This window comes from Chinchilla lanigera, unplaced genomic scaffold (genome assembly GCF_000276665.1).
Source record: "Chinchilla lanigera isolate Chin_1 unplaced genomic scaffold, ChiLan1.0 scaffold00029, whole genome shotgun sequence".
Taxonomy (NCBI): Eukaryota; Metazoa; Chordata; class Mammalia; order Rodentia; family Chinchillidae; genus Chinchilla; species Chinchilla lanigera.
The window spans coordinates 4,335,446-4,347,116 of NW_004955430.1; the positions used below are offsets into that span (position 1 = coordinate 4,335,446).

Below are 11,671 nucleotides of genomic sequence, written 5' to 3' on the forward strand. Positions count from 1 at the left end.
TTTAGCATTAAAGAAAGGGAAACAAATCTGTGGACGGGCTGCTGTTTTCCCTTACCTCAAAGCTCAGTTCTGAAGATTGAGGTCTGCAAAGCCATTCATATTTCCAGCGTTCAATTTTAATTAAAAACCACATTCACAGTTCTATAATCCCATGTGCAGATTCTAAAAGAGAATTCATATAAGAGAAAATTAACTTATTATTATTAAAAGTACCCAGCCTTTCTAATAGATATAATAGAGAAACCATTTTCCCCAGGCTCGGTGGTAGTTCCTTACATAATAACTAAAATATTAGAAAATTTAATGGATTTTCTTGCCTGCAAGTGATAATCAAACTTATTTTTTAAACATACTTCATTCAACTTAGGTGATAAGGATATTTGCCCGCAAAAGAGATGTTATAGGCTATTATACTTTTACTGGAAAGCATCAGAAGTTGAATGGTCTTGACTTTGTTAGATGAGAATCAGTTTATTTTTATTTTATTAATAGTATGAACTTCTGTCCCCAGGACTCTCCTTAAGGTAAATTTATGGCGTGTGGTTTCCCTCTTAGATAGCACTTCTTTTAAGAAAGGCCACCTGTCCTCTGTCCCTCCCGCAGGTACATAGTCCTTGATGTGCAGATTGTTGTGATCCTTGTTTGCAGAAGCCAAACCGGTTGGGGCCAGGGTGGGTGGGGCTTGGAGACTGGGGATGAGGTGGGTGGGGTAGGGGCGGGGTGGGGGTGGGGGCGTTGAGGTTCTCCTGGAGAATGTAGGCCTGTCCTGTCTGCCACTGCGTCTCTGCAGGCACTTTGGGAGAACCCAGTGGCTGGCTGCATGAAGGGAATGCAGTTTAGAGAAACCCTGTTCTAAAGTACTTATTTGCTTCACGCGAGACAACTATTATGTGTAGCTGCTGGTTGATGATCTTCTTTTCAATCCATTTCCTAAAGCTTTGATGTGCGAATGTCTGGAAAATATAGTCATACAGACAAGGTATATGTAAGGTGAGTCGAGTTTTAAAAAGGCATGCAGGGAATTTACCTTGAAAATGATTTTAAAAGCTGGCCAGCAGCAGTAGATGCCCCTGTCCTCTGCACCCAGCACAGAAGCCAGCGTCCTGGCTGATCTTAGCAGTTCAGATGACATTAATGAATTATTCCCAGCTTGTTACCTGCTGTGTCCTGCCCTGTATGTTGTGTTATTTGTGATACAAGTCCATTTCGTGTTATGTTACATAGGAATATGCTGTAAGGTATGTATGAAGCGTATAAACCACCACACATAAGTATTTATCATACATACACACATATACATATATAAATAAAAGATTTATATGTGGAATTCATTTCATGCTGTGTCATGTAGGAATATATAGTATGTGTGACTGTATGATGTATAGGTATGTACATATATACACATATATAGATGAAATGTTATATATGAAATGCATTTCTGTTATACTCTTTCATGATAATTTAGCTTGCATGGAAAATTTAACTTGCATATTATTTCCATCTTGTCTTATGAGTTAGTAGAAGCAAGTTTTTTTCCTTCCTAATGTTTTACTTTTTTCAGTATTGTCTGTTTTGGTGTTTGTGAAGCTGTGTTTCAGACTGTACTTCTATGTTTTTTTCCCTCTGGATTCTCAGAGTGCTTAAATGTTCTCGAAAAACTTTTTAAGTTGTTTAAGTAAATAAATGCTCAAATGCATGACTTGTTTTGATAATATAAGTGTACAGATGTGCATAATACTTATATACACTGTATAATGCTCAGTGTGTAACTGATCTTGTGACACATGCATAGAAATGCTAAATGTATTACACAGATTAGGAGAATAAGCTCTCTGAAATACCCATTTTTTATATCACTGCCTGTCACTCATCTGTCAGGAGCCGCGTCGGTACATCTGCAGATTGTGCCATGTGATCACAGAAGGCTCTCGAGCTTCACTGACTACAGTGTCCCTAGGGAACCCATGACCCAGGGCAAACTTGGAGCCAAAGTACCCAGTCTTCGTAGATATTGTCTGCTATTACCCTTCCCCCCCCTGCGTCTTGTCCCTCCATCTTCTCTTTTCTGTTATAATGGGATGTCTTAAAGTGAGAATATATACACACCTAGACTTTAAACAGATAAAGAAGGTGTTGGTGAGCTCCTTAATGGAGGCCTGGGCTTCAGGAGGGCATGGGATGAGTGCCGTTTCTGGCCCATGGTGTCAGACTTTATCAACATTAGAACCACATGGAGGATTTGTCAAACTAGCTTGCTGGCTCCAGGCCTAGAGTGTCTGAGTTGGTGCCTGGAACAGGGCTTCAGAGTTCTCATTTCTAGTAAGTACCCAGGTAAAATCAATGCTGTCGGTAGGGGAGTATACTTTAACAACCTCGTGGGACATTTGTCTGTTGATTTGTGACCATTTGGAGTTTATAGCAATGTCATCATTTTTCAAGCACGGCCTATTAAACCAAGGTCTGTGATATGACAAGAGAAAGTTAGTTAAAGACAACAGAGGCAATAAGAATAATTGTGGAGAAAACAGCCCCAATGGCTGATTTTTTTTTTTTTTTTTTTTTTTTTTTTTTTTTTTTTTTTTTTTTTTTTTTTTTTTTTGTTTTTTTTTTTTTTTTTTTTTTTTTGAGGCAGGGTCTCACTATGTAGTTCAGGCTGGCCTTGACCTTCTCATGTAGCCCAGGCTGGCCTTGAACTCATGGCGATCCTCCTGCCTCAGCATCCTGAGTGCTGGGATCACAGGCATATGCTACCACGCTCAGCAGCTGAATTTTTATATGGATCTAAAGTTTTCCTTTTAGTTTGATGAAATTTCAGTGAAATACTATGTAACTAAGTTTTTTGAAATATTTCCTAGCCTGCATTTTCATGATGGAAAGTGACTTTCTTATTGGCAAATTTAAATTAAAGTAAAAATGATTTTGGTAGTTGATCATAATTTTCTTTAAATAAAGATGTGTCGGGGCTGAGGATTTAGCTCAGCGGCAAAAGCGCCTGCTTGGCAAGTGCAAGGTCATGAGTTCGGTTCCTGGCACCGGAGAAAAACCAAAAAAAAAAAAGATGTGTCAAGAAATTGTTTTCCTAAGAATATGAATTTGTTGAATTTAGCTAGCTAAGAAGAATAATAAGAGTTGTGTTCTTATAAATCTCCAACATTGGTTTAATTTCCAATGAGCACTTTACTGGGGTGCAGATTGCACCATAAAATACAGAAAACAACTGATCATTATATAGTAGGACTGGGTGCCAGGAAGAGCTGACCTTGAGTGATTGAGGAAATAAAATGCGTGCTCTTTTTGCAAACCAGTGGGGAAGAACGGTAACCCATGTACAGTTGGACTCACTTCAACTCAACAAATCTTGACTAAGGGCCTTCTGTACCCAAGGGATATTCACATCTAGGTGTGTTTGGGGTCTGCATTGGGCCTTAGGAGCCAGTTTCTTTGCACTGTTATGGAAAGGATGCACAACATGTACGTTCATAGACACAAGTAACCGTAACTACTTATTGGAGGAGTTTATCACTGAATGATGAAGACAGAAAATAAATTCTGCCACTGATGGGATTTTGTTAAGTTTCACTGAGCAAAGTCACCAGATATCACAGCATATACTATGAGATACTCTGTCCTTTTTAGACAGGAGAAGCCTCTGTCTTTCCACATTGTCAGAGCCTGGGCCAGTGGTGTGGAACCTAGTGCATGCGTGACACAGTGGGCTGATTGTATCATTGAAAGCTCTGTTATTGTGATTTTCTGTAAAGACAAAAGATGTTAATGTGTGAGTTGATTTTCTAAACTAAAAGCCTCAGCATTCAGGTTTAACTGCAGTGTTGGCACTTTGTGGTACATAAGTGGATTTGGGGCTGCAGTTTCGGAACTTGGTTTGTGAAGGGTTCGCCATCCCTGGCACAGTTCTGACACTGGATGTTGCTTTCTGTCTTTCCAGCGTCTCGTGGAGGCGGCGGAAGAGGCACACCTGAAACACGAATTTGATGCAGACCTACAGGTAACTGACTGTAATTTGAGTTAAGTTGTTTTGCGTATTTCAGTGATGGGAGAGAAAAGCTTTTGAGGGGATCGTACAGAGTTGGAATAAATGTACCTCCTTCTCATGAGGGCAGGATGGCTGTCCTCAACCGTTCCTGCAATGGCTGCTGTCATGGGTGACACCACACAGTCACATGTGTGTAACGAGATTTCAAGGATCTTTGCCCCACTGTTGGGGTCGAGGTTAGATCGTTCAGTTGACAATAATGACCAGAACTCTTACTGGCAAATTGATAAAATCGCAGAACACATCCAAACCTTCTTTCCTGGCTGCATTTTGAAATAAAAGAGACTGGAAGCAATGTTGTCATGGATCTAATCTCAGATAGGTCGTTAAAAATTAACAATATTATGTTTAAAACTTAATTCATTTCTGTATACAGGATTTGAATGCCTATTTAATGCATTTCTTGTGGTAGATCTTGTGTCTGATCATGCTTGGTTGAGAAGATTTAGGTGCTGATGTGTATAGAAAACATACTAAAGGCAGCAAGTCAGTGGAGTAATACTTGGAAGTTTGGGGGATGCTTGCTGAAGGAACTTTTATCTAAATTGTCATTTTGAGTTTTGTGGCTTTTCTTCACCAGCAGTAAAACAGAAGGAATAAATTTTTAAGTCTGAACTTCACTCGAACAAATCCCTTTTAGCAGCATGTGGTCATAATTAGGAAATATTATGTATTTTGCTGTGTTTTCATTTGTATGGAAAAGATAAAGGCAGATATAAATCTTCAAGGCCAAAATGTGACCGCAAAAATGAGATGGGCTTTGGCTATGTCTCTCTCCCACAGATGAACCTCTTTTCATCACCTCCGTCGTGTTTTCATCCTTATGGGTAGGAGAATGCACACTCACAAGGGGTGATTCAAGGAACTTTACTGTGTGGAATATTTGCGAATATGGTGGTCAGGGTTAAGGGAAATCGACATGGGATACTCTCGTGTGGAATGAACAAGTGATGGTGACGTACCCTAGAGCTAGCCATGCTCCTGACATGAGGAAGTAGGGAAGAAGCAGTGTCCAGAACCCAGAGAGAATGACCAGGTGGAGAAGGCACCTGAGGGAGGAGTGTAGTTATCCATGGCGAGCGTGTAAGACAGGAATGTGGGGGAAGGCCCCCTCAGAATCCCCTCCTGCTTCCTTATCTGTTCCCCACCATTGCAGAACCCAACTGTTGACGAAGTTCATGTTGTCCAGGTTGCTGAGTCCCTGCGGTGGGTGGAGAAGGTTGAAGAATGGGTTTACGGGGCTCAACAGAAAATGGCAAATCTACAATCCAAGGGTCGTTTTTGGGGGTAGCACCCAATTAGGAAACAAACAGAGCCAGAAATGTAAACAAGGGTTAGGGACTGCAGAGGGAGTGGAGAAGTGCCAGGGATTGTAGGTACCACTGGGAGAGGACCTGGAAACTGGTCCAGATGTTTGAGCACTGCGTTCAGAGAAAGGGCAGAGGACAGAAGCAGCACTCTGAATAGAGCAGAAGCGCTTTGCTTTCTCGCACCTGTACATATTCACAAGGAGGCCGCAGAAGACCTAGGGGCCATTTCTGGGCCACTTTGTCTCATCTTCAGAGGGCGTGGACTTCCTGGAGTGGGCCAGAGGGACTCAGTGGGAGCAACAGCAAGCCCCCTTGCAGATGTGCAGCCCCTTGCATGCACTACCAGAGAGACCACGCCATGTTCCCTGGGAACTCCTGGTACTGTTTCATCGTGTCCTGGTTGTAAATGGCAGAAGCTCAACCTAAACCAGAGTATGACAGTGAATGAAACAATCTATGTGTCTACTCTGAGAATAGAAAAACAGATGAATACCTTCATACATGAGAAAGGAACGTGTTCACGGTAAAAAGGCAGCTAATACCTATGGAGGAAATGATAGAGCTCAAAAATTATGGCAATCATTACTTCAGACAAGGATCTTTGGTTGTGCTAAAGATGGTGGGCAGACATTTGATGAAGAGCTCATTGAGAGTTTCCAAGTATCTGCCCACAAATTACTTAATTGCAAAAGGAAAAATAGCAGCTGTACTGTGCAGAAACCTGGCAGACACCACCTCAAAAAGGTGCTCAGTGTCACCAGTGCTGAGACAAAGTGACCACAGTGCCTCCGGTTACGACGATTTGGAAGGATGCAGTGTGGATCTCACCAAGATGAAAACGACTCTAAATTAAAGAACATTCTGCAAAGTAGCTGGCTGGACTTTTCTTAAAAAATGTCAAGGACAAAGAAACGTTGAGGCCTTATTCTAAATTAAAAGAGATTAAGGACATGTGACAACTAAATGCAGTGTGACCTTGAACCAAAAAGAAAAATTTAAATGTGGACTGTCCATTAAATAATGTTGTATCAATGTTATATTGCCTGATTTTGGTCTGCATTCTGCTTTTATGTTAGAGCTGTTAGCTCTATTATCTTCTTCTGGATGAAGCATTTGGATTCATTGGCCCAGGGAAGGAGTAAATTTAGAGGAGTAAGCAATATTATTGGAAGTAAGGACTACTTGGGAAAATCTTATATGTATGGATATGTGTATTTGAGACAGGGTCTCACTCTGTAATTTAGGCTGGCCTTGAACTCACTATGTAGCTCATGCTGGTCTCAAACTCACGGTGATCCTCCTGCCTCAGCCTCCCAAGTGCTGAGATTACAGGTATGTGCCACCACGCTCAACTGAAAATCTTGTATTTATGAGTGGAGGTCAGTTTTCTAAGCATAGGTGGGCTGGCACATGGGAAGAGATAGTATGATTGACTTTAGCAGATTATTTATCCTTCAGCAGAGGAAACACGTTCAACTAACATAGACACTTTATTTTTGGCCATCTGAAGCTTTTGTTATCCTCCAAGAGTGTTCTAGCTTCCTATTACTGAAGCTTTATAATAAAATTCTGGGGTCGCACAACTGAGTCCCCTCGTCGGTGTGTTTCTGTGAACACCACTGAAGTGTTGGAGTCTCTCTTGAAGAAAAACTAGACATCCAGAAAACAAGTCACTAGGTTTTGTTCTCTGGGGAGCAAGAAAGGAGAGTCTTGTATGTCCTTCTCATTCACCCTCTCTGTACATGAACAGAAAAAACCTGGAAGATATGATTATGATCCAAACACAAGAGGCCGTATGGAAACAAGCTGCCAGTCTTCCTGAGTGTCATCTGCATTCTGGATGTTGGAGCTTGGTGCAGCCCCTGGGTCAGCATACGCCCTGTGCACTTTTGTGGAAACCTGTAAAAGTGAGGCCTTTCAGAAAATGGATGTGCATGGAAGAACCCGTCCCTGCTTAGATAAAGGTTTCGAAGTTGCTGAAGCTTCGAGGCTATTAAGTGCAAGTCGGTTAACAACTCGGGTGTGAGCCCGCTATTACCGAGGTAGCCGGCCTGTGCCGGGCTCTGAGTTTATTGCTGCGATGGTCCATTAGAGCTGATCAATTGTTAATCTGGGTGCTTCTGACCTCACAGCAACCCCTGACCGAGGATTGTTTCTATCAAAAAAATTCAGGCTACCATCTGCTCCCGTGAAATAATGCTGAGGAGGACCTTGCACTGTTAGCTCAGGAAGAGCAGAGGAGCGGGAAGTCTCCTTGCCTACAGCAGAAAACAAATGTGTTTTGGTAACATTTCCTGAAGTGTATAGCTTCACTTTCATGGGTTTTATCTTCCGAGTTCCCCAAACAGAAAAGATAGGGAGTATCTGCCCTCCTGTCACTTTAGACCAGTCTTCACGTCACTGCAACATACATGTGCTTAGAAGTGGAGAATTTGTTTTTCATTGGTAGAACTACCAAGTTACCAAAAATAAGTTATGCCTGCTTTTTGATCAGGATGTTATTGTCCATTTAAATTCCTCCCACAGTGTCTTGAGAGGTTTAATTTTTTTTCCTGTGGGCTCATTTTCACTTCTATGAGGCCCTTACATACGGCCTCCACTAGCTGTGGGTCCTTAATAAAACATTTACTGGAGCAAGAGGCAAAAATGCAGCCTCTGATAGGTAGAATGTGTGAACAAAACAAACACAGTCTTTGCAAATCAAGCCTCCTGCCTGGCAAGCTCGGTCCTGAGTTCAATTCCTGGTAACCTGCACCCCACCCTCCCGCCCCCCTGCCAAAAAAAAAAAAGAAAAGAAATCAGCCCATCTGGTCTCCTGTGGCTGCTAAACTTCTTGTACTGGTGCTGGGGCAGCCTCCTACCTTGTCCCCATTTATGGTGGCCTGAGGACTGTACATTGACTTTCTCTGGATTGTCCTGATATATCTGTTAGGGCAACTCTCAGTCATACTTGTTGAACAGAGGCCTTGTTAGGATGGCATCTCTCATCCTAAAGCTTTTGATGTTGTGAGTTAATCTAGGCATTCTAAAAAAGATTGGTAATGATAATGAAAACAGGGTTTTAAAAATATTTTTATGTTACTTATCAGATATGATTATTTTGGTGTTTCACCCTCATTATTTTGATAGCAAAACCCAACTCAGAAGAGGCGCAGTGATGAGCCCTAATCCCAGATTCCCTACTTGTTGATAAATTCGTAGAAAACTCCATCAACATTTCTAGTAAATGCAGAAAGAACGTCTTTCCCCTCTTACTTACTCTTTCTTTTTGGGTTTTTCCATTGGCAGCAAAGGAGCAGAAAAAAGTCCTTTTGACAGTTTACTAAAAACCTGCTTATCTTTGAACTGCAAACATATTTTCTTTGAAAGCTGTCTCAAATAAGTGCCAATTGCACAGTGCTGGTGCACAGAGGGAAAAATGTGGTTTTGCCTTGTGTATCCTGCAGAAGGTTTTTCCATCACAAAGTTTTCACTCGTAATTTTTCTTTGTTATTTTGTAAGTAATAGGGAATAAAAGCCTGGTGACATTCAAGTGTGAGAGTGACAAGGACCTGGGGTGGGGAATTCAATACAGTGTCCTGAAGTCCCTTCCCAGTCCTCACCTTGGTGCAGTTGCTTCCTTTCCAGACACAGTGGCCTGATACAAAGGGGAGCAGGAGCTGGGACTGGGAGGGATGTAGCGCCCATGCATGGGGATCTGAAAAAGGGGAGGCTGGGCACAGGAAGCTTTGGAGAAAAAGGATTGGTAGGGGCAAGGGAGCAGGAAACAGCAGAGTAGAGCTATCTCTGAGCCTGACCCATAGGACAAGGGCAGCAGCATTCTCTGCTGTAAAGGGAGGTTTTTTGGCCCTGGGGAAAACTGTGTGTCATAAACTAGAGCAGAGGAAAGGGTTAGTGGAAGTACTTCCAGAGTGGAGGGCACGACAGTTCTCTTGGGGGGCCTTTCCCGTGTTCCTGCAAACCCTGATGCGTTCCTCTCCTCTTTGAGCAAGGCCTTGGGCTCCTTGCTGTGGGATTGAGAGCTACAAGAAGACCCAGGCCCCAGAGCAGAAATGGTGCTTTTCATAGAGGTAGGTAATTGGCTTTTGTTCTGTAAATTGGAAAGACAGAGGTCACACCCTTAGGAGAAAAGAGAGAGGAATTTCACACTCTGAATTAAAGTAAATCTATTTTTTTTTTTGGATCTGATGAAAGGAGGCCTATTTATTTATTTATTTTTTGTCTTTTCACCAGCTTGGCAGGGGGTCCCTGTTAGTGTTCAGCATTTCGAGATCTGACGTTAGGTGTTTTTGAGTTAGGACTTGTCCTGTGTCATTTATTCCTACATCTGATGTGTAAATAGTTTCCAAGGAATCCTTCAGTGTGAACCTTTTTGAACGCAGTAATTTCTCAGTCATTTCCTCTCCCACTGTAACATTGGTTTTGTTATTTGACTAAACAGTATAACTTGGAATAAAGCCAAGGTCACGACTTTCAGCTTTGCATTAGTGAGTTATTTGGTATTCAGGCGTGATGCTCATAACCTTCACCGCTGTTCACGTGAGTGCGGAAAAAGGAGCAGCGGGTGGAGCCTCAGGTTGGTCCACAGAGTGCTTCGTCTAGGAGGCCTGGAAATTTCTGTTGTAGCACTTACAGTCTCAACAGTTTGGGTGTTTGAGGATGTGTTGTTGGGGCTTCTTTGCTCATCTGTGAAGCGACACATTTGTAATATCTAGGTGATACTTAAGATCCTATCCAGCTCGCAGAGGCTGAGATGAATCTGTCGGGCACTGAAGTATGCTGTGAATTTGACCGTGAGCTTGACAGGCCATCACTGACTTTGTTTGCATGGAACTTAACCTTCTAATGAGACAGATGTTAAAGCTGTGATATCATAAGTAATTTAAAAATTTCAAGCATAACTGACATGGAAGAGAAGCACAGAGTATCATTGTGGTTCGGGACTCATCTAATCTGGGAGTTGAAGGGCTCTTGGAGAAGCCTCCAAAGGGTGGTGAGTCTGGATTGGAAGGAGATTACCCTAACCAGGAGAAATCACCCCAAAACACAGAAAGCCCATAATGTCTTTATTTTCCATAAGTGTAAAACTAAATTCACTGTATCATCTTTGGTAAAATAACTAACCTTTTAACTGTTGTAAACAGAAATTATGGGAGATGACTGTTACTGCACTGAGCTCCTGCACCAGGCCCTGCCAGGCCAGACCAAACTAAAGTGGTGTCACCTATACTCTGTGCCACATAATCCAACTGAAGCTGTAAGGAAGCAGATACATCCCAAAGGAGACCACTTTTTCCACGGAACAAGAGATTCCAGTCTACCTGAGTCTCAACAGAATAAGGGGATCCCTTTTGCTTTATCCTTATGAGAAGTATCCTGCAGTAACTGATGTTGACCAGTCAGCTCCCCATCCCATTGTTTTGTTTCCTGATTCCCACCTTTCAAAACCCACTGATCTATCCTTGCCCAGTAGGAAACCCCCTTTTATTTTTTACAATGGGGGCTTCCTTGATTCATGAATTGTAAATAAAAGTCAATTTGATTAGTAGTTAAATTTATTGTAATTTCGTCTTTTGACAACTCTAATGACACTGAACTTTTATCTCTTTAATGGTGCTTGTCACTTCTTATCCTGTTAATTTTATTCATACAAGTGTCCACTTACTGCTTAATTTAACATTTCTTCAGAGCTCAGCATGTGTTAACCCCTGTTCTAGGTTATAGCAGTCTCCCAGGGGAGAGGCCCCATGTCTCTAGGAAAGTCTTGTCTTATATAAAGGCATGTGGACAGATGGTTACCATGTAAAATGGAGAAGACCTGACCAGTTAAAATACAACAGGAACCCTGTTAAGAAAGGATTAGTTGTTCTTCAGCATTTATTCAGTCATTCATTCTACAGCAATTGTTCTTCAGCACCTGTTGTATTCTAAGCATTTTTGTCCTAAGCACAGGGGAAAGGATTCAAGTGCAACAGAGAACAAAAAAGAGCCGGGATTTCAGCCCTTAGTGTCATATAATTAGATAGAATACTGGCCAATTACAATTTTGATTAATACTGCTTTTCATTTCATTTTGTAAAATTCGACACGCAATACAATGCATGGGTCTGAAAACTTTACAATTGTACTTTATGGGGACAGTTTTTTATTTTTTAATTTTTAAATTTTTTGTCTTTTTGAGACAGGGTCTCAATTTGCAGTTCAGGCTGGTCTTGAACTCACTTTGTAGCCCAGGCTGGCTTTGAACTTGCAGTGATCCTCCTGCCTCAGCCTCCCAAGTGCTGGGATTACAGGCGTGCGCCACCAC

The 11,671-nt window shown here is 41.9% G+C and overlaps 1 protein-coding gene across 3 annotated transcripts in view; it reads left to right on the forward strand.

The window, feature by feature from the left end:
• The window catches only part of Cacna2d3 (calcium channel, voltage-dependent, alpha 2/delta subunit 3), a gene marked incomplete at its 5' end in the record, with an annotated part of 848,592 nt that overhangs the window by 244,138 nt on the left and 592,783 nt on the right, over positions 1-11,671 (forward strand). For all 3 annotated transcript variants that reach the window (XM_013515709.1, XM_013515711.1, XM_013515710.1), the window contains 1 exon segment: positions 3,947-4,006. In XM_013515709.1, coding sequence (XP_013371163.1) covers positions 3,947-4,006 — 60 coding nt within the window.